Source organism: Podarcis bocagei (assembly GCF_964188305.1).
Source record: "Podarcis bocagei genome assembly, chromosome: 2".
Classification (NCBI taxonomy): Eukaryota; Metazoa; Chordata; class Lepidosauria; order Squamata; family Lacertidae; genus Podarcis; species Podarcis bocagei.
Window position 1 is genome coordinate 99,747,681 of NC_138126.1, and position 21,368 is coordinate 99,769,048.

Consider the following 21,368-nt stretch of genomic DNA (forward strand, 5'->3'; position numbering starts at 1 on the left):
GTAGGATGGCAGAGGAGGTAGATTTTTCTTTGGAATTGTAAATGTATGCCTCTTGCAAGATTCTGTGAATCTAATATTTCTCTTGACACATGAACATAGAGAAATACGTATTTTTAAATTTATTTTTGCTCTTACACCTCGCCTTTCTTTCAAGGACACCAAGGTGGTGTATATGGTTCTCCCACCCCCCCATCCCTGGTCTTTTTATCCTTGGAGCAACCCTGTGAGGTAGGTTCAGCTGGGGGAAAGAGTAACAGGTAAATCCATCTAGCTTCATAGCTGAGTGGTGATCTGAATCCAGGTTTCCCTAGCTCTACTCTGAAATGACACTGCACCAGCTGTCTTTGTTACTATCTATGTAACTAGTGCCTGCATCTGCACTGTACATTTTAAGCAGTATTATACCGCTTTGAAACAGTCATGGATTCTCCTAAAGAATCCCAGGAACTGGGAATTCACCATAAAAAGGTAAAGCAACCCCTGACCATTAGGTCCAGTCGTGGCCTACTCTGGGGTTGCGGCGCTCATCTCGCTTTATTGGCTGAGGGAGCCGGTATACAGCTTCCGGGTCTGGCAAACCAGAGCAGCACACGGAAACACCGTTTACATTCCCGCTGGAGCGGTACCTATTTATCTACTTGCACTTTGACGTGCTTTCGAACTGCTAGGTTGGCAGGAGCTGGGACTGAGCAACGGGAGCTCACCCCGTCGCAGGGATTCGAACTGCCGACCTTCTGATCGGCAAGTCCTAGGCTGTGGTTTAACCCACAGCGCCACCTGCGTCCCTATATTTACACAGCTACAATTCCCAGAGTTCCCTGGGAAGATGAATTGATGCATGTATGTACTCTTGTACATTAATTAAAAAGCTTGTCTCCTTTAGAAAATGGCAAGGGTGCTGATAACTTTCATTTTTAATGCTGCAAAGTAGCTTGGAGAGGAACCTTGAAGTTAATTCTTCTTTTCCTCTTTTATTTTTATTCTGTGTGTGTGTGATTGAAACTGGAGAAGGGACGGCAGAAGAAGGCACAGCTGCTTCAGAACGGGGAAGGGTCCAAGGATTTGGACAGCTCGGCAGGCCGCAGGGGCAGCTTGAGCCGGAAGCATGGGCGATGGAAGAGCCGTCCGGACAACCCTGGAGTCCTCGTGGCCAAAGTGGTGAGAGCGGTTACGGGGAAGCACAAACCCGGGCGCCGGTTCCCCGTCTACTTGGACTCCTCGAGCCAAAGGAACCTGACGGAGCTCAGAGGGGATGCTCAGCTAGCCGTCTTCCAGCACGGGGACACGGGCAGCGTGGAAGGGGCCCCCCAGCCCACAGAGAACAACTTCACTCCCAAGTGTGAGATTGCCGGCAAGGACGCCTTGTCTGCGTTAGCCAGAGCCAGCAGCAAACAGTGCCAGCAGGAGATAGCCAACGTGGTGTGCCTGCACCAAGCCGGGAACCTTATGCCGCGCTCCGTACCCCGGCAGTGCCAGCTTTCAGGTGAGACCTGAATTCACCTTTGCAGCACAGTTTCCGCTTTGCAGAGAGGATGCTTCTTCGGTGCTATGTGGTTCTCTTGTCTCAGGATAGAGACGTTTACCCTCTGCAGGCACCAACGCAGTCACTGAGCAGACCATTGCCCCATGGATATGATGGAAGCAGCCTCCCACTGAGTGAGAGCATGGGTCTGTACACTCTGACTAGCAGCTGAACAAACCACAGGTCTTTCCCAATCTAGGTGCTTGGGATCCTTTTTAGCCTCCTGTGTGCAAATCAGCTGTCTTGCCACTGCACTATGGCCAAAGAGAGAAGTTGACAATCCCCTTAATTAAATGGGGCATGGGCCATCTGATTTGGGAATGGCTGTACTAGCTCATCTGCTTTGCATGAAGAAGGTCCTGGGTTCGATCCCTGGCTGGTTTTCACCCAGATTTAGGTCTGATTTGCACACAGAAAAAGATGGTTGTGCCCTTTTTTTGCCTTCCTCTGTGCTGGATTGCATATTTATTTCTGATATGTTGCAGCTGCTAGTTGGATGACAGTATAAATGTGCTACTTTAGGTTATTCTTCCACCCTGTATTTCTGGGATCAGGGTAGGAATGCCGCTTTTCTTCTGACCTCAAGGTCATTTGGCCTCAGGAGCTTGTGCACTAGCTCCTCTTCTCTCCCCCTTCCTGCTCAGATAACCTTGAGTCCATCTGCAACCCCTTCTGATCTCTGCAGGGAAAGTCAGCCCCATTATCCAGTGGGATGAAAGCCGAATGCTCCACGCCTCTGTGAGCAAGCCAGTTCGGATTGCCTACATGCTGGTCGTTCACGGGCGAGCCATCCGTCAGCTGAAGCGCTTCATCAAGGCTGTGTATCACCAGCAACATTTCTTCTACATCCATGTGGATAAGGTAAAGCAGGTGGCCTCCTGGCCTGTGCTAATACAGCTTGGCACTAGGAGGAGAGAGGGAGGCGGGAGGAATGGGACCAACCAAGAGTCCACAGGTCTCCCTGCTAGGTCGCCTGGAGAAATTGTGTCTTGCCCTCTGCACAACACTCCCTGCTGTACAGCCCAGAGACTGCCACCCTTTCCCCTGAGTTCTCTCTGGGCACTGTGAATCTTCTCTCCCTTGTCTTATCTCTGGCTTTACTGATAGGAAGACGTGTCACTCCTGCCTTCATTGAAGCTTGTTGCAAAAAAAAGAAGGGGGGGGGGGAGGTTATTTAGGTATGCCATTACTACGGCCCATGTTTTGTTAGCCCCAAAATGGAAAAGGAGTGAGGTCCAAACTAAAGAATAATGGCAACTTAAGCTGACGGAATATGCGCAGCTTCATTGAATGTATGGGGAGAGATTGTGTACACTTGAAAACGTTGGCAGCCTTAAGATAAATTCAGCAGTGTAAATAAGTTTATATGGGTGTAATAATGGAATACTGAATGTTTTGGTTTATGTAAAATATGCAGGATTTATAATATGCAAAATGAACCATGGAAAGAAAAGAAGGGAAGTCACTGGTATTTTAAGGATGTTTAAATAAGTATTCTAAATTGTAGAACAGAAATATATAGTCTGTTGCAAGATCCCTTCCCTTAGGTCCCCTGGCACAAACAAAGGAAAATGTTAGAGGTGTGTGTAATCCCGAAGGGGCAAAAATCCTGCAAATGAAAGCAGACACCGTCACGTTTCTTCCAAAGTCCTCCCAGAATAGCAAGGTTTTGCACTACTCTGCATTTTTCAAAGAGCTCCTTCTAGGAAGGAAGGAACGGACCAAATGAAGCAACGCTCCTCCCCCTGGGACTCAAACTTGGTTCTGTCCCCTTTCAGCGCTCCACCTACCTGCACCGCGAAGTGGTGGAGTTGGCCCAGCACTATCCCAACATCCGGGTCACCCCTTGGCGCATGGTCACTATCTGGGGTGGCGCCAGCTTGCTGAAGATGTACCTGCGCAGCATGAAGGACTTGCTGGAGATGGCAGACTGGGCCTGGGACTACTTCATCAACTTGAGTGCCACAGACTACCCTACCAGGTTCGTTTCATTGTGGGGAGAGCGAAGGGGAAACAGAGCAGGGAATTACCTGCAAGGTTAGCTGAGGCTTTGACTACTCAAACACCATGGCTTAGAGTTGGAGGCTCCTCACATAGGAGGAGCCTTCTATAGCCTCACCTGAGCAGTTGGGAGCTGGAGGTCCTCTCTTCTCCTCCACACCATCTGGTGGGAGAGAGTTTGCAGGTTGGAAAATGGGAGAGAAGGCAAGCAGGATGCCACATCTTACAGCAGGCAGGACAAGGCAAACACCCTTTTAATAAATCAGGGAGACCCAGTAATGGGAATAGAGCAGGGTTTGGCTAGGATGCAGAGCAATTAACCCAGATTTTCAGATCTTGGCTGCTTCTGAAGGTTTCTGAAACGGAATCGCTTCTCTGAGTGCTGGAGGCGTGAATTGTTGTGTTTGTGCAGAACAGCTGTTGACTTTAAATGAGACATTGAGAACAGTGGAACTGCCACACTATACAGGGCCAGGAATATAGGGAGCTTCCTTGTACAGTGGTACCTCTGGTTGCATGCGGGATCCGTTCCGGAGCTCTGGTCGGATCTTGAGGTGTGCTTATCTGGAGGTGCCACTTCTGTGCATTTGCACGGTGCAGTTTAGCGCTTCTGCACATGTGCATGGTGCGTAAAGCGCTTCTGTGCATGTGTGCGTGGTGAAACCCAGAAAAATACTTCCAGGTTTGCGACATATGTATCCCAAAGGATACGTAACCGGAGGTGAACGTAAGTAGAGGTACCACTGTACTGACTCTTGGTCCATTTAGTTCAGTATTACCTACATCTACTGTCAACGGCTCCCCAGGATTTTAGATGGGATCTCTACCTGCCTTGCCTGGAGATTCTAAGGATTGAACCTGAGACCTTCTGGTCCAGGGTCTCTCAGCTGCAGCGCCTAGCCTGTCTGGAAACAGTTTGTACCAGATTAAGAGGGAATATACGTGGAGCGAAAAAATAAAAATTGGTGTAGCACCCCCTGCTGTCATTTTTATACCAAGCGTTTGTTACTTGGCACATCTGGGTCTCTTGGGTTCGAGGCAGCAGCCCTTGCAAACTTGTTATGATTAACTTCTGCAACAAACTTGCGGGAAAGTGCTCCCCTTTGCAACTCTTTTTATGATGGAGGAGAGAGAGTCCGTTAGTTCTTATAACAATTTCGAATGTTATTTCCCCTATACTTGGTTTAGACAGTGGCTGAGCACAAATAATAACTCGTTTTTTTGCTTTTGCATTAGGCCACATTGGAGTTTCTGCTCTTCAAAGAATACCTTGAGAGCTTAAAAGCTGCCACTTTTTTATCCATTAACAAAGAGCCTGACAAGTCTCAAACTGCCCTGATCCTTTACTCTTAAACATTGCACCACTGAAGTGTGTGGGCTTCACCAGTTAGTTCTTTCCTTTTTTGCCCAGGCAGATTCATATTACTAGACAACGGCTTTCCAAAAGACACTGGATGGCTTCATCACTAAAACATAAGCGCTGCATTCTCTCTTCTTGCAGAAGCTGTGTCGTATTTCCTGTCCTGCTGTTCTCTTTTTGAAAATTAATATACATCATAGAATTATAGAGTTGAAAGGGAACCCAAGGGGGGTGGGATGAGTGCAGGGCTTTCTCCATGAGGGGAACTTGGAAAAACAGGGATTTCGATAATGTGGGAAGAAGCTGGACATATATTGTTGTGTGCAGTCTCTCTTCAGACAGATTCAGATAGGTTGGGGCAGCACTTGCCTCCATGATTTCCCCTCCCCACTTCATCGTACTGTAATTGACTTATCTGAAAAACCCTCTAGTCTTGCCACTGAACCCCTGCTTTGGTTGTTTTAATTCTTCCTTTGAATTGCTGCCACCTGCAGGACCAACGAGGAGCTGGTGACATTCCTGTCGAAACACCGAGACAAGAATTTCCTGAAGTCTCATGGCCGAGATAATGCCAGGTAATTCCCTCGATTGAGAGACAGCATGGGGAGGAGGTTAAAAATGAACCATGAACGGGGTAGAGGTGGTGGTGAGAGTGGGGGTTTGCCCAAAGGTTTGGAAAAGTTAAAGGAATCTTTATTGGGCCTTCTGCTGGAACAAAACTGTGCGTTCACCATGTTCCTGATCGCTGTCCTCCCACTGCTCCTATCACAACTCTAGCTGCAACCCAAAACAACGGAAATCCATTACAGTGCAAAGGTTGTAGATAAGATGTTTCTGCTGTAAGTGAATAATCTGAAAACTTCTCATAGTCTTCTCAGTTTATCTTTGTGTGGTTTTTTTGGCAACTCTGCTGCCAGTTTCATTTGCTGCTGCCTGACTGCTGCCTAAGAGGCTCCTTCTATACCTTGAAGGGAAAGTGTTGGCAGAATCATGGCGGCTGTGGAAGCCTCTTTCCTGAACAGGGGTGACTGTTCTGCAACTTTCCGGCTGCTGAACTCCAGCTCCCAGCAGCCCCAGCCAGCATTATTATTGTTCTTGTTGTTGTTGTTGTTACTCGTTTAATTTCTATACAGCTGTATATTTTTAAAGAAAAAGCCTCAAAGCGGCTTGCAACACATTAAAACAGCAAATAAAACAATCCAGAAGAAAACATTGCTGAAGAAAGTCAAATACAGTTATTCCTCGGAAGCTGAACAGCATCCATCCCGGAAGTCTGTTTGACTTCCAAAAAGTTCGGAAACCAAAGCGCGTTTTCGGATTTGCTGCATGAAGCTCCTGCAGCCAATTAGAAGCCCCGTTGGACGTTCGGCTTCCAAAAATAGTTCGCAAACCGGAACACGCATTTCCGGGTTTGCGGCATTCAGGAGCCAAAACTTCCAAGAACTAAGCTGTTCGAAAACCAAGGTACGGCTGTATAAAGTATACATTCCAAGCAATGTATTTTAACAGGAAACTACATTACTGTAGTAAAAGATTTCAGAATAAAACATGGCAAAGAAAGTCAACTACAGAATGCGCATTTAATGCAGCATTCTCTTTGGGACGGGGGGCAGCTCAGAGACCAGGGGCAGCTGCCCAGAGGACTCCCAAGGAGAGGGAAGAAGAGAGGAACACTCCACAAGGGAGGGTGTTCAAAAAAGGATAAAGGGCTACTGGTTCTGCAGGCAAGGGGTCATGTAACTGGGCTCCACAGGGGTGCCACAGAGAGTACGTAGTTGGTCAAGGGAGCCATGGATCCCAAAAGGTTGAAAACCTCTGATATAGTAGATGACCAGAGCCAGGCTGATGTCTCTGCAGAAAACCAAAGAGGCTGTTACTTCATGAAAAGTGCTTTTAGTGATGAATTAAGCAAAGCAAATGTAATTATGCAGAATGTTTGGATTTTCCTGGCTGTGGAACCCAGAGTTAAGAGTATAGCATTCTACCGAACCCTTCTTGCTCTGATCTTAATGCAGAAAACTCCACGTTGCTTTCTAGTGAATCTGAGGCATTCATCCCTGCACAGGTTCATCAAGAAGCAGGGCCTAGACAGACTTTTCCATGAATGCGACTCTCACATGTGGCGGCTGGGCGAACGGCAGATCCCAGAGGGCATCGTGGTGGACGGCGGCTCGGATTGGTTCGCCCTCACCCGAAGCTTTGTGGAATACGTGGTCTATACCAGTGACCGGCTGGTCTCCCAGCTACGGCAGTTCTACACCTACACGCTTCTCCCAGCAGAGGTGGGTTGGCTGGCATCTCCGATTTCGTTGCTCCCCAGTTAGTTTGGCGTTGAGCGGGTTGCCACATTGCTCACTGTGGTGGTTCTTCTTCCTCCTCCCTTCCCTCTTCTCTCTCTGTTTACAGTCCTTCTTCCATACTGTCCTGGAGAACAGCCACGCCTGTGAGACCCTTGTAGACAACAACCTCCGGGTGACAAACTGGAACCGCAAGCTGGGCTGCAAATGCCAGTATAAACACATAGTGGACTGGTGCGGCTGCTCCCCGAATGACTTCAAGCCACAGGACTTCCTGCGGCTACAGGTGCCCCAAGCATTCCCCCGTTTCTCCCTCCCTCTCTCTCTTTCACTCTTCCACAATTAGGGTTCACTCCTGCTCTCAAGAGTTGATTTGTCTCCCCTATTCCTCTTCTGCAGTAATCAAAGTAACTCAGCTTCTCTCCCATCCATGGGCTTCATTGTACTGGTTGCTCTGAATTAGTACTTCTAAAGTGGTGCTGCTTACTGCCACTGTTGTATCTAGAGTATCTAGAGTGCTTGTAGCAGCAGTGGAGAGAGACATCAGCCTGCGGTCCTAATTTGGCCAACCACACCCTTCCAGTGAATGGTGTTAGAAACTCAGATAGAAGAGGAAGAGTTTGGATTTGATATCCCGCTTTATCACTACCCTAAGGAGTCTCAAAACAGCTAACAATCTCCTTTCCCTTCCTCCCCCACAACAAACACTCGGTGAGGTGAGTGGGGCTGAGAGACTTCAGAAAAGTGTGACTGGCCCAAGGTCACCCAGCAGCTGCATGTGGAAGAGTGGAGACGCAAACCTGGTTCACCAGATTATGAGTCTATCACTTTTAACCACTACAGCACACTGGCTCTCATATATAAGCTAGGTGCCAAATGGCTCCTTTAACCAAGGTTACAGTCAGTTTCTATAGCTGTTTTACAAGGACTGCTTTCCAGTAGGACCCTGGCACTTGCGGTCTTTGCGGTTAACGGGTTCAAGCGGGAGTTAGGACCTCGTGGGTGTACCTACTGACCTAAATCTCTGAAGGCTCAGATCCAGATGCAGTCTTGGGTTGTGCAGCAACAGCAACACGTTGAGGACTGACTCCCCACCACCTCTTTAAAAGAGCTGCTTCTGCTCTTAGATATTTTGCCCAATCACCACCTCTTCAAAAAAAAAAGACAGGATTCTGCAACCAGGCAGGGTTCCTAGAAACCCAAATTGTATCAGCGATAGGGTACAGGTGTATGCATTTTGTATTCACTTCCACCTTTCACATGGAATCTTTGTCTGTGGGTCAAGGAAAGAAGATTTATTTGGTTGGATTTCCTCCACTTCTCCCCCCAGCCCCCCATGTCCTCTCCTCGTAGTCTTATTTCTAGCATGTTTCTTTTCTGCACATTGCAGATTTGATCCTGAATCATGTTGTAAAACACACACCCTCCTCCTCCCAACGTCTGTGTGTCTTTTCAGCAAATCTCCAGACCCACCTTCTTTGCCAGGAAGTTCGAATCCGCGATCAACCAGGAGGTGCTGGAGATCTTGGACTCGCATCTCTACGGTAACTACCCACCTAACACACCAGCCCTCAAGGCCTATTGGGAGAGTGTCTATGACCGCGTGGATGGGCTGAGTGGGCTCAGCGACGTCACCCTGACTGTGTACACATCCTTCTCCAGGCTGGGGCTGCGGAAAGTGACATCTGCGCAGGCACAGAAAGAGGAGAAGCTTTGCAGGTAATTCGGGCCGATTGACTGATGATGATGATAATAATAGTAGTAGTAGCAGCAGGGAGTTACATTCTGTGGCCAGTTAGGAGAGCTTTTGTCTGCAGACTCCTGGGCCGCCTTCTTCTTGGATTGACTCTCTGCTCCCACAGCAGCGTGTGCCACTCTGCGCCTTTGGAGATGGGCCGAATGTCAACGGCAATATGCCTCTGAAGGCCAGTTGTTTGGAATTGCAAGTGGGGAGTGTGCCTGCTTGGGATAGAGTCACTATAAGAACAGGTTGCTGGACTAGATAGCAGGAGCAAGCAGGAAACCTGAAGGTTCAAGCCCTGGTATCTCCTTTCAAAAGGTCCTCAGGGTAGTATTGCCAGTTTGCATTTACAGAAAGTATTGATCCAATGTTCCTATTCTACTTAATTCAAGAGGGTTCTGGAAGCTTCTCTGTGTGAAAGAAGCAAGCAGAAGGTTCCTGGTGTTTGGGTTATACCTTCAGATAAGCTGAGTACAGCTGGCTTAAACTGGTTCTGTTATCTCTTCTGTCAAGGTCATGCTGACTATAATAGGAGGCCAGACGGAGCCTGAGTTCCACTCTTCTTCTCTTTCTATCTCTTTTCCTTCTGGTTTGGTGTTCTGTATGCTTAGTGTTAAGGTTTAGATTTACTGTAAGTTTAATTTAAGTCTGCTGCAACTGGATTTCTTATGGACAGTGCCAATCCTGAATGTATTGTATTTATGACCATTACGCTCATTTGCCTTCAGTAGCAGTAAAGCTCTGCTGCATGAAATATAATTGCCTCTGGTCTATTTTGGAGGGAATCCTGCAACGTGTTTTAAGTTTTACTCTGCTAACTGTACATTGGAATCTACTCTGGATCAATATTGAGTAGAATTCCATGACAAGTATGACTGGAGAAGGGCAGTGAAAATAGACAGTACTGAGTTAGACAGATCATATGTTTTATATGGCAGTGGGCGTCCAGGGAAATGAGAGGCACAAGGGGACAGGTAAGGTCTCATCAGCTGATGGCCTGCAGGAAAATGGGATCAGTCTGATAGTTCTCCTGGATTAAAAGGTGTAGGGCTAGTGTCTGTGTCTTCCGACTCTGAGAAGTTACTATGGCTGTTTGGAGAGCCAGGGGAGCAGACGGGATAAGAAACAGAACTACAGATCAGGAAGTGTGTACCAAATGGGGAAGCAGTGTTGTCCAAATTAGGCCTGCAGACCTGGAGGTTTGCCACTTTACCTCGAAATGCAAATGTTAACTTGCTCTTCTTTGCTTCCTCTCTCTAGGTTTGAGCCACAGGGCTTCCCGTCCAGTGTGCACCTGTACTTCTACGATGACCGTTTCCAGGGCTACTTGGTGACTCAGGAAGTACAAAACCCTGCGTCGCAGCAGGTGGAGTCTCTGGAAATGTGGGTGATGCCCCGAGGGACTCTCAAGCTAGCAGGCCGCAGCAGGCAGGCCAACCGCCTGCAGAACCTTGAGGTAGGCTTCCTGCTTCTTGTTAGTGGTCCTTCCTGGCTCAAAACTGTCAACTTGAAGATGGGGAGATACAAAAAAGAAGTTTCTGTCTCGGGAACATTCCAGTCTTAAAAAAGAAGGGTAGGCCGAGACCATGGGTGGGTTGATTCTGCTGAGTAAGCGCCAGAGTGCACTGTAGCCTCAGGGTTTGCAGCAGCTTCAGGTCGTTCATTATAGGGGAAGTCCCCTCTTCAAAAGGTAGCAGCCTCGTCCAGTAATTTCCCAACAGTCAACTTCCATTGGATGCCCTTGAGTTCTAGTATTATGAGAAAGGAAAAACTTTACTCTGTCTGCTTTCTCTACACCCTGTATAATTTTATACACCTTTAATATATACAGAGGTTCAACTGCAACAGTCGGACTTCTAAAAAGTCATAGATAGGAAAGGCAGCTTAATCAAATCAGCACAAGAGGTGATAATAAGATGGGTTGCTGCCCCTCTCGTCCTCCAGGTCCCTCCCTCATCTTCCTTCCTCACAGGAAGCAACAGTCAGTCACGCTAATTTCTTCTGTGAGTGTCTTTCTGCTGCAGTTGTGCAGATGGATAAAAGCGGCACACAGAAAATGCTTTGAAAAAATTAATGTTACACACACACACACACACACACACCCTCTTCTCAGAACAACAGCAACAACAAAAGACACAAATATGGTAAGCTTTCCTCATAGGGAAGCTCCTGCACCCCTTTGATTGTTTTGGTTGCCCATTTCTGGAAAATATTCCAGTGTCTTTTGGTCTGTTGTAAACTTCTTAGTACAGCCATACCTTGGGTTACAGGTGCTTCAGGTTGCGTTTTTTCAGGTTACGGACCCTCCGAAACCCAGAAGTACTGGAATGGGTTACTTCCGGGTTTTGGCGGACGCACATGTGCAGAGGCGCTAAATCGCATTTTGTGCATGCACAGAAGCACCGAATCGCAACCCGTGCGTGCGCAGTTGCACCGCTGCAGGTTGCGAATGCTGCGGCTTGCAAAAGTGCATCCTGCACAGATCACGTTCACAACCTGAACGTCTACTGTACAACCATTGTTGGCCCAAGCCCTCGCTTTGGGGCAGGTTCTAAGTGTTATATCTGGCTGTTGGAGAGTCAGTCTACCATAGCATGATGAAAAACGAGTTTATTAATTATCCCATAGTGTGTGTGTGTGTGGTGTTTCCCATTCTGAGTGTTCCTCTCCTTCCCTCCCGCAGGTAGGTACCGAGTGGGACCCAAAAGAGAGGATCTTCCGCAATTTTGGTGGCTTGATTGGACCTTTTGATGAGCCGGTGGCCATGCAGAAATGGGCCCGGGGCCCCAACCTCACAGCCACCGTCGTTTGGATTGACCCCACCTATGTCATTGCCACCTCCTACGACATTGCAGTGGACGCAGAGGCAGAATTCACGCAGTACAAGCCTCCCCTCAACCGGCCTCTTCGCCCAGGTGTGTGGACCATCCGACTCCTCCAGTTCTGGGAGCCCCTGGGTGAGAGCCAGTTCCTGGTTGTCCCACAGACCTTCAACCGCAAGCAGCCTCTCAGGAAAGGTGAGGGGGGGGAGCTAAGGGGGGGGGAGGGAACTGTTGCTTTGCAGTTCCCAAACAAAAGCATACACTCCAGCCCATGCTAGCTTTGTGCTGAGTGTCCCTGTGTGATACTCCTGTTACTAAATCCACGCTTGTCTCATTCACGCATTGCATTTGTGGCAGTGCACAAAAAACATAATATTCGAGTAGGCCGTCAGAAGTCGGTTTTGACTTCACGGTTCTTTTCTTCGGGCCCGCCTGCAGTTGCACTCTCCGTGTCCTCTTGAGGTGGTTCTCAAACAGCCTTCTCACATTTATACTTGTGATTTTAAATCTCTGCAGCACAGGGTAATATGCACTGCACAAACCTGAACCTGGTCAAAGGGTTCTGCAGTGCAGTCCTAAAGCAGTGTTTCCCAAACGTTTTTGGGCAACGGCACACCTGCTTACCGGAAAAAAATCTCGCGGCACACCACCATTAAAGCCCCGCCCCGTGACGTCAGCGCGCAGCGTCACGCCGGGAGGGACGCACAAAAGGGAACGTTTTTTCCCTCCCCCTTGCCGGGGTGGGAGGAGGCAGCAGAGCGAGGGCAGCTGAGGCGGCGGCGGCAGCTGAGGCGGCGGCGGCTGCGATAGCGGGCGGAGGAGGAGCCGTCGCCGGGAGTTGCTGCTGCTGCTGTTGCTGCTGCTGCCCGGACATGCCGGCCTCCTCCTCCTCCGCTGTCTCGCGCGCCTCCCTTTTGCGCGCGCTGCCCCGCCGCTCGGCACGACCACCGCGGAGCCGCCCCGGCTCGACGCGGATCCTCGCCGCCGCCTCTCGCCCGCCTCCCTCCCACGGCACACCAGCCGATGTCTCACGGCACACTAGTGTGCCGCGGAACACCGGTTGGGAAACACTGTCCTAAAGCACATTTATTTGAAAGTCTTTTGAGGAAACGTACTCCCAAGTAAGCATTAATAGGATTGCAGCCCTAGAATTTCAGTGAAGGGGTGACACGTGACAGTGGCAAGAACAGCCAGGGGTACCTCCCACCACCCAAAAGTCATTGCGCGTGGTACCTCTAAACATGCACAGTTTAGTTTTAGGGGAATGTTAGTAGAGCCTGTGATGGACAGCTTGGCCCCCTAAAAGCCAATGAACTGAGGTGGTGGTCCAGACATGAGGTATACAGCATATCTTAACAGCTTATGCACACTCTGGCACCTCTCTCGTCCCTTTATTTTTGCTGCATGTGCCTCTGTGGAATTACTTGCACAGCCTGAGCCTACCCATGCTGCATGCTGCTTTTTGAGTGAGCTTGCACAGGGTTTTATTGAAAAGTGTGTATGTGGAACAAAGGGAGAAGGAAGTCAGGGCCTTCTTTTGTATTTTAAGCAAACAACTCGGCACCCCCGGGATTTCAGGAAATCAGCTCTCTGTTATCCACCACAATTGCTGGCTGGGGAGTCGGGGAGGGGGTAAACAATTTGGGGGAAAGGAAGAGGCTGCCAGGGAACGTTCTCTCTCAGTGCAACACGCTGAGGCGAGTAGCGAAAACGTGGGAGGCTGGTGGAAGGGTAGAGCAGCAGGCACTGGAGGAAGGGAATTGTTGAGGCAAAAGGAGGGGGGGAGAACCCATGGATCCCATTGTGCTCCTTGTCAAGAGGGGGGAAAGGAAGCCACTTGAGTCGGGAGAGTGAGCAGTTAGACTGTGTGCAAGTGGCAGTGGCTCTAGCAACACAGGAGCTTTCTTAAGCAAGGAAACATGCACACAAAACTTGGCTCAGCTTCCTTCCCTCTCCACCAGCAGAGGGGGACAAGGCAGGCAAGCCGGTTTGCCCACCACCTGACTGCTGGTTTGAGGGACCAGGCAAAGTGTAGGGCAGCTGCCACTGCTACTGTCCTACCCAAGATACAGTGCAACCCCTGCCCGCCGGGGTAGGCAGACCAACCTTCTGTTTGTTGCAACTGCAACAAGTAAGGCAGGCCAGCTTCCTGTAAGAAGTGATGGCGTTGCACTGCTTCTGTGCTCAGCTTCAAGGCAGCTTTGGTTGCTTCTGCCTTGGCATCGGCTTTGCTGCTTCACCGTTCTTCCTGACTCCTTCCTGTCCAATTAGAAGACAGAAAGAAAGTGAAGCAGTTCAGTGGAGGCAAATGAGGGAGGCAGGGGCAATGCTGATTTTCTTTCCTTGCTTTTCCTGGCCTTGGTGGCCTGCCCCACCTAGAGACAGGCTATACAGTGGTACCTCGGGTTAAGTACTTAATTCGTTCCAGAGATCCATTCTTAACCTGAAACTGTTCTTAACCTGAAGCACCACTTTAGCTAATGGGGCGTCCTGCACCGCGCCGCTGGAGCATGATTTCTGTTCTCAACCTGAAGCAAAGTTCTTAACCTGAGGTACTATCTCTGGGTTAGCAGAGTCTGTAACCTGAAGCGTATGTAACCTGAAGCATATGTAACCCGAGGCACCACTGTATCTTGCCCAGGGGTCAGAAGACTAGCCCCTCAGTGCCATAATCCAGTTCGGTTAGGGAGAAAGCGGTCAGCAGTCTGCCAGCTAAGGCAAGCAGCACAGTTTGCTTTTCCTCAATAAGGAGCCGGCAAGAGCAGTAACCGAACATCAGTGATGGCCGGTGCTGTGGTTCACTGGGTGGCTGCCAAGTTGTGGGGAAAGGCGTCCCCGACTTTACCTTTCTTTTCCAGGAGGTAGCCGGGGGCGGCAGGCTCCCCACAGAGAGCACCATGCAGGTACCTAGCTGCTAAATGGGTGGCCCTCCTAGTTGCCAATGGCATGAGGGACAAGCATCCGTTCTGCACCTGGGAGCAGTGACCACCTCTCTCTGGCTGCTCCCACCTAAAGTCATGCTGTGAGCACCTGCAGCACTGCCTAGCTCAGGCATAGGCAAACTTGGCCCTCCAGATGTTTTGGGACTACAAATCCCATCATTCCTAGCTAACAGGACCAGTGGTCAGGGATGATGGGAGTTGTAGCCCCAAGACATCTGGAGGGACAAGTTTGCCTGTGCCTGGCCTAGCTACCTGCCTCACTGCCCACCAGTGTTGAGGATGCGGAATGGATCTGAAATATGGCAGGCCCCCTTTTTATTGACTTTCTGCTGGCTTCTGAAGAGGCTCCAGTTTAGCATTCCCTTGATCTCTTGACCCAAGACTCCTGTTTTTAAGCACTGTGCTGTTTCAATGGGATCGTTTAATTTTGGGTGTTTGTACTTTAAAAACCGTGCAATTGTTTTTAAACTAGGAAACTGCTCAGAAACATGTTTTGGCGTTAACGCTGTATGTAAATCAATGCAGTAATAGTAATTAATCAGACCAGGTGGTATCCAGGGCTAGTTCTAGTTGGTGGTGGAGGTGGGGAAATCCACTGAAGTTAATGGATGTGACTAACTTGGTTCATTAGTTTCAGTGTGCATCTACTCCTGAGTAGGACCAGCATTGGATTCCCTAAAATAAAAAAACAATGATAATAAATTACAGTGGTACCTCTGGTTACGTACTTAATTCGTTCTGGAGGTCCGTTCTTAACCTGAAACTGTTCTTAACCTGAAGCACCACTGTAGCTAATGGGGCTTCCCGCTGCTGCCGCGCCGCTGGAGCACGATCTCTGTTCTCATCCTGAAGCAAAGATCTTAACCCAAAGTACTATTTCTGGGTTAGCGGAGTCTGTAACCTGAAGTGTCTGTAACCTGAAGCGTATGTAACCCGAGGTACCACTGTAATGTATTATTATGAGCCTAGAGCATGGGGAACCTTTTGCCCTCCAGATGTTGCTTGACCAAAAGTCCCATCATCGTTGGCCGTTGGTCCTGCTGGAGCAACACCTGGTTCCCCACACCTGGCCTAGAGAAAAGGTTAGCCAAAGCCTGCTTCGTTGGAGGGATTTGCGGCTCACTTGGGCCTTTGTGTGCCCCCGCTAACTGCCTTTCCCTGTTGTGTTCCGTCCCAGATGATGGCAAGTGGCTTCACGCTGGTCCTCCTCGAAATGAGTACATGGAGCAGAACTTCCAGGGCCTGGCTGGGATCTTGAGCCTCCCCCGCTTGGATGAAACAGGACGAGCCTCCCACCGGCACACGCAGCTCGTTGGCAAGGCTCTGGAGAACTGGACGGACAGCAGCATCGGCAGCTTCTGGTCGGTGGCTGCCCTCTGCGTGGCGAGCCCCTCCAGCTGCTCCACCCTGGAGCTCTGTAGCAAAACCTCCTGGAGCTCGCTCTCCCCGGACCCCAAGTCAGAACTGGGGGCCATCAAGCCCGACGGGCGGCTGAGGTAGCAGGGGCCGCCGGCAGCACATTGTTGGGATCAAGGAAGCATCCCCTCGTGGCAGGGTGTGGGGCTGGGCGCACAGGACCCCTCCTCTCCGCAGGGCAAACGCTCGAGACTTCGTCATCCTGTGAAAATGTACCATCCTCCCGTGAACGGGATCTTCTCCAGCAGAGCAGGAAACTCTTATTGGCTGTTGGCAGCGCAAAGGTGGTGTGGAGTCAGAGGCCCCGCCCACCCGTTCTCAGGATTGGCTGGAGAGACGGTGAAGCGGATAGGGGAGGGGCTACATGTGTTTACATGAGTCCCAAGCATTGGAAGCTCTCTCTAGTCTGGCAGGTGAGCACTCAGCTTCCTGGCTGCAGCGCACCTGAGCCGGCTTGCCCACCCTCACCTATGGGTGATGCTCTGCAAGATCCAGGACTCTTTGTTCCCAAATGGTTGCTGGCAGAGGATTCTGGGAAATGGCCAGATGGGGGTAGATGGGGGAATGCAGGCAACCAGGCTGTCACTTTAACCGGGTCTGTGTCCTCTGAGCAGCTGTGCCTGTTTCTCATCTCCCAAACCCATCCTTTTAGTTCTTATTTTTTTACAAATGTGTTATGTATATATGAGACGAAAGTGCAATAGCGACGGCGGTCATCCTGCCCCTCTGCCTCTAGAGGTGGGGTGGGGAGCATTTCAGTGTTCCCATTGTCTTCTTTTTACACTGTAACATGATTTTGGTCCTCCTTGCTGATTCTGGTAGGGGTGGGGAGAGGGTGGAACATTTGTGTTTCCCTCCTAGCAGTGCTAGGAGCTTAGATCTTGCTGCTGACGTTGGAGAGAGCTTCTCTCTTTTTATTTTTATTTTTTTATTTTTTGCAGCTCAGAGCTGCCTACCCTCCCGGTTGGAAGCAAGGAAGGGATTTGTCCCCTCTGGCAGCTGTACCAAGGCTCCCCCTTAATGGAGCTGCCCACTGTGCCAAACCTCCACCACCTGCCAGTCCCCATTGTACAGTGCCTCATTCTCAAGCCTCGCCATCTACCTTGCCTATTCCCCTTCTCCCTTTGGCTTGAAATCTGGCTGTGTTTTGCGTCTTGGTGGCACATTGCAGACCTGTCCCATCCAAAGGGCCTTACTAAACCAGGTTTATTAAGGTTTATTTTTAAGTCAAGGTTGTCTTGACGTCTGATGCAAGGCAGGAAATCCCTTCATTTGTTTTCCGAATGAATTTTCTTGTCTCTGGATATTTGTTACCCCTGGTACCACTGCCAGAATGGATAGTCAACTCTGACCTACTTCCTCCCCCCAGTGTGTCAACTGTTCAATGTGGATTTTTCCCCCTTTCCTTTTTTTTTTTAACATTGTCAAATCAGGCATCATCATTTGTGACCTTACACGCACCACACACACAAACACACACCACCTACACCTACTTTGAATGGCTAATTTAGCCCTCTGAAGCTGTATACTTCCCAGCCAAAAACAGTGTTCCCATGCACAGGGAGTGATCTTAATTCTGTACTGAATGTTGTCCGATGTCCATCCAGTCTTATTTCTTATCCTGATCTGATCTTTCAACTGTATCCCAGTTCCTGAGTAAACCACCCCCAGTTGAACTGGGGAATCAGTGTCTGGGGCCCCTTAATGGTTGCTGTTGAAACAGAAGTGTTAAGACAAAATAGTCTACTTTGGAGAGTATCTCTCTCTCTCTCTCTCTCTCTCTCTCTCTCTCTCTCTCTCTCTCTCGTGCACACACACACATGGTCTCTCTCTTGTTTTGTTTTAAGTGTGCCATATCAGAAAGAACACACAGACGACTTGACGTGATGAGGAGCTGTTGGTGCTGCCTCTGGAAAACCTCTTTAGAAGGTGGTCGAAACGGACTTGAGGTTCAGAGTTTTGATATAGTCTCAGTAAGATGTTTGGAAAGTTCTGATCTCAGGGGTTATTTGGTCTGAGCCTTTCAAGGCAGTTAACTTCCCTGCATTTCTTCAAAACGTTCTGCTTCTTTTCTTTATTTTGTTCTTGGATTGGAAGTGCAGATCACAAATGACCTCTGTTTGTTCGTTTGTTTGTTGTTTTTTTTAAAGTTCTTTGATTTCAAGAGCTGTGCTGGTGCTAAAAAGAATCTTTGAAAATGGAAGATTTTTTTGCGAGTGGGGTTTGCCAGACCCATAGCACACTGATTCTTCTTTGGCCTGAGCTCCTAGTAGGGCTCATTGCCCACCCCTACCCCCAGGGCACAACCTTCTCCGTTTCCAGCGATACAGTGTGATGTCGGGGTACCTTTGTCTGGAAAAGGGACTCATAAAAGCGTGTTGTGCGTTCTGAGCCGAGGGGGTGAACTAGGCAGGGCGTGAATTGAAACCTGTTCCAAAGAACGAGTGCTGAAAGCTTTGTGTTGGAAGCATTATGTTAAAAAGTTGTCTTAAATATGCAACACAAATATATCTATATCTCTACGGTGTGAAGAGTGTGAATTCTTGCAGCTGGCTGCCTTTCGTTTCGTTTCAGATTGGACAGATATGATTAATAGAATTTACACCCCATCACTCATCACAAGTGATCTTGGAGCCAGTCACTTCTCCAGGTGCATTCGAGAAACGTAACATTGGTTCCTTGGGTGGCCTGATGTGTACCAAAAGTGTCTGCCGGCACCAGACTGAGGTGTTTGGAGAAAAAAGGCCAGTAGCCAAAGTCAGCTGCCATAGCGCGCCAGCATCTTGCATCAGCTGGTGGCGCAGGAAACCCAGTCGCTGCCTCCCACTTGATCCCTTTGAACTCCAGGCAGACACTGTGGCTGAGAATTGAGTTGGGGGGAAGCAGTCTGTGTAAGATTTCCTCCCCTTTCTCCTGCTGCCTATGACCTCTCCCTAGCTGGAGTATTTGACTGTTCTTGTTGCCAATTCTTCCATGCACACCATTTACTCACGTTCCACACCTGGGAGCGTGTAACTCCTTTAGCAAATAGCATGCCAACCAAGATGATTCAATTCCAATTTGCATTCTATATTCTGCATGCACAAATTGGATTCCTGAGCATTTGCAATTTTGAAAGGTATGTGTGTGTGTGTGTGTGTGTGTGTGTGTGTGTAGAATCCCCTAGACCAGGGTTTCCCAGCTGTTGTTTTTTTGGACTACAACTCCCATCATCCCTAGCTAGCAGAACCAGTGGTCCAAAAACAGCTCTGGAGACCCAAAAACAGTCCAAAAACAGCTGGAGACCCAAGTTTGGGAAACAGCCATAAGTTTTAAGCCTTGTAGTGAAACTTGCTAGCTCAGAGCACAGCCTTATAAGATGGGAGTGTTAACAGCATAGAATCAACAAAATTACAGTAATGAAACAAGTATAGAATAATACATCATATTCAGATGATCAGCTTTAAAACCTTGGGAGCATGCAGCACTACTAAGAAGGTCTCCAAGGATCTAGGTGTCCAGGCAGGGATTTATGAGGCAAGGGGTAACCTGATCTGGAGTTCTTCAGGGCTTTATATGCCAATAACAAGATGATAAATTTGGCCCAATATCATATTGACAACCATAAATAAGCAAATTCCAGACCTAACATTTATATGAGGGGAGAAAGTGCATGCAGGAGATTTGCAAATTTTATTCATACCCACATCACTAATTCTGTGGGGTCTCTGGTGCGCTACATCATCACGGCTTTGCCAGGTACCGTACGAAGTCCTTATCCCTGCCTTGCAAAAGAACTGAATGAATTAATCTTTGCAAGGCGTTCAGAGGCCCCTTTACACAAAAATTGGTGTAGCACTGTCAGGCGTGATTAACCTTGCCATATTTCCCTTTATTACCAACCTGTGCACTGCTGCACTCCGGGGTGCGAAGTGAGGCTGCCCACGCTCTGATATTATAATCATCTTTTAATGAGTCTAATGAGAGCTGATCGAGTAAATGTGGCACTTTTCCAAGCCATTCAGCAAAGAGATTTTGTAACAGCACCAAGGAGATTACTTCCATTTATTGGTAAATGGGGGGGGGGGGTCAGGGAGTGTTAAACAAAACCAGCTTCTGCTTTGGGGCCATATTTTTCTAGCTGCTGTGCATGCAAAAGTACACAGCTGTTGGGTTCTTTAACGTAGTAGCCGCTGTACTAGGTCTGCCTATATAACCACATTGGTTTCATTCTTTGGGGCTAATGTAGCAAAAATCCTCTCAACCAGGGTTGGTCAGCTGGTGTTGGCGGTGAGCAAAAGACCCACAGCTTGGTTTTTGATGGGCTATCACTACCTGATGCCATTTTGGTTCTTCACATGCTCTGCATGGCTCTCACTGCAAGGAATGTCTTGTCCTTCAAATGGAAGCTGGTGAGATTGGCATCTGAATCTTAGTTCAACATGAGTGAGGGGACAGGATTCTCCACTCTCTGAGGGCAGCTGGCTAGATTAAGTGGCACAGGGCAGTTCTGTTATCCAGCATCTGCTGCCTGAGATAACTCCCTTACCCTGCCTAATAGTAGAGCCGGCCCTGAACCTCTTACACACACACACACACACACACACACACACACACAAGCTGTGACCGCTGATATCTGCCAAGTGCCAAGAAGTAAGAATCTTAAGATTTCTTCTTTGCAAATGTGAGCATCCTTCACGGTTTGAGGATGAGCACTCTAAAATTTGTAGAAGACAATGGTCCCTGCTTTGTATCACAGGAGAGTTGATGGTATCGTGGATGATTATCAGCAATAGGATTCACTGAACATCATAAAAGGTGCAGTCTACTTCTGATTCAAGTAACGTATGTTGTTGGTCTTTATTTCAGTTTTGGGAGGGGGACAAATACAGTGGTACCTCAGGTTAAGTACTTAATTCGTTCCGGAGGTCCGTTCTTAACCTGAAACTGTTCTTAACCTGAGGTTCCACTTTAGCTAATGGGGCCTCCCGCTGCCGCTGCGCAATTTCTGTTCTCATCCTGAAGCAGAGTTCTTAACCCAAGGTACTATCTCTGGGTTAGCGGAGTCTGTAACCTGAAGTGTATGTGACCCGAGATACCACTGCAGAACAATTACAAATGATTGCCGTAGCTGAAAAGTGTGTACTGGCTGTGTTGCGATCTCTTCACCATGCCTTCAGTGTGCAAGCAAGAGTTGCTTTCTAAAGGCCAGGTTCTAGAAAAATAGTCATTCTACCTTGTCCAATAATGGTGAGGTCTAAAGGATTTCCCAGTTATGCTGGGCTGGA

The 21,368-nt window shown here is 48.7% G+C and overlaps 1 protein-coding gene across 3 annotated transcripts in view; it reads left to right on the forward strand.

The window, feature by feature from the left end:
* The window catches only part of XYLT2 (xylosyltransferase 2), a 34,705-nt gene extending 16,082 nt beyond the window's left edge, over positions 1 to 18,623 (forward strand). The window contains exons 2-11 of one of the 3 annotated variants that reach the window (XM_081184543.1): positions 1,009 to 1,483; positions 2,208 to 2,383; positions 3,301 to 3,503; positions 5,378 to 5,458; positions 6,949 to 7,165; positions 7,290 to 7,466; positions 8,637 to 8,899; positions 10,182 to 10,377; positions 11,605 to 11,836; positions 15,863 to 18,623. In XM_081184543.1, the coding sequence (XP_081040669.1) occupies positions 1,009 to 1,483; positions 2,208 to 2,383; positions 3,301 to 3,503; positions 5,378 to 5,458; positions 6,949 to 7,165; positions 7,290 to 7,466; positions 8,637 to 8,899; positions 10,182 to 10,377; positions 11,605 to 11,836; positions 15,863 to 16,185 (2,343 nt within the window). In that variant the 3' untranslated portion in view covers positions 16,186 to 18,623. Of the gene's footprint in view, positions 1 to 1,008; positions 1,484 to 2,207; positions 2,384 to 3,300; positions 3,504 to 5,377; positions 5,459 to 6,948; positions 7,166 to 7,289; positions 7,467 to 8,636; positions 8,900 to 10,181; positions 10,378 to 11,604; positions 11,939 to 15,862 lie in introns of all 3 variants that reach the window. The other 2 variants (XM_081184541.1, XM_081184542.1) reach the window with 2 other exon arrangements.
* The last annotated feature ends 2,745 nt before the right edge of the window (positions 18,624 to 21,368 follow it).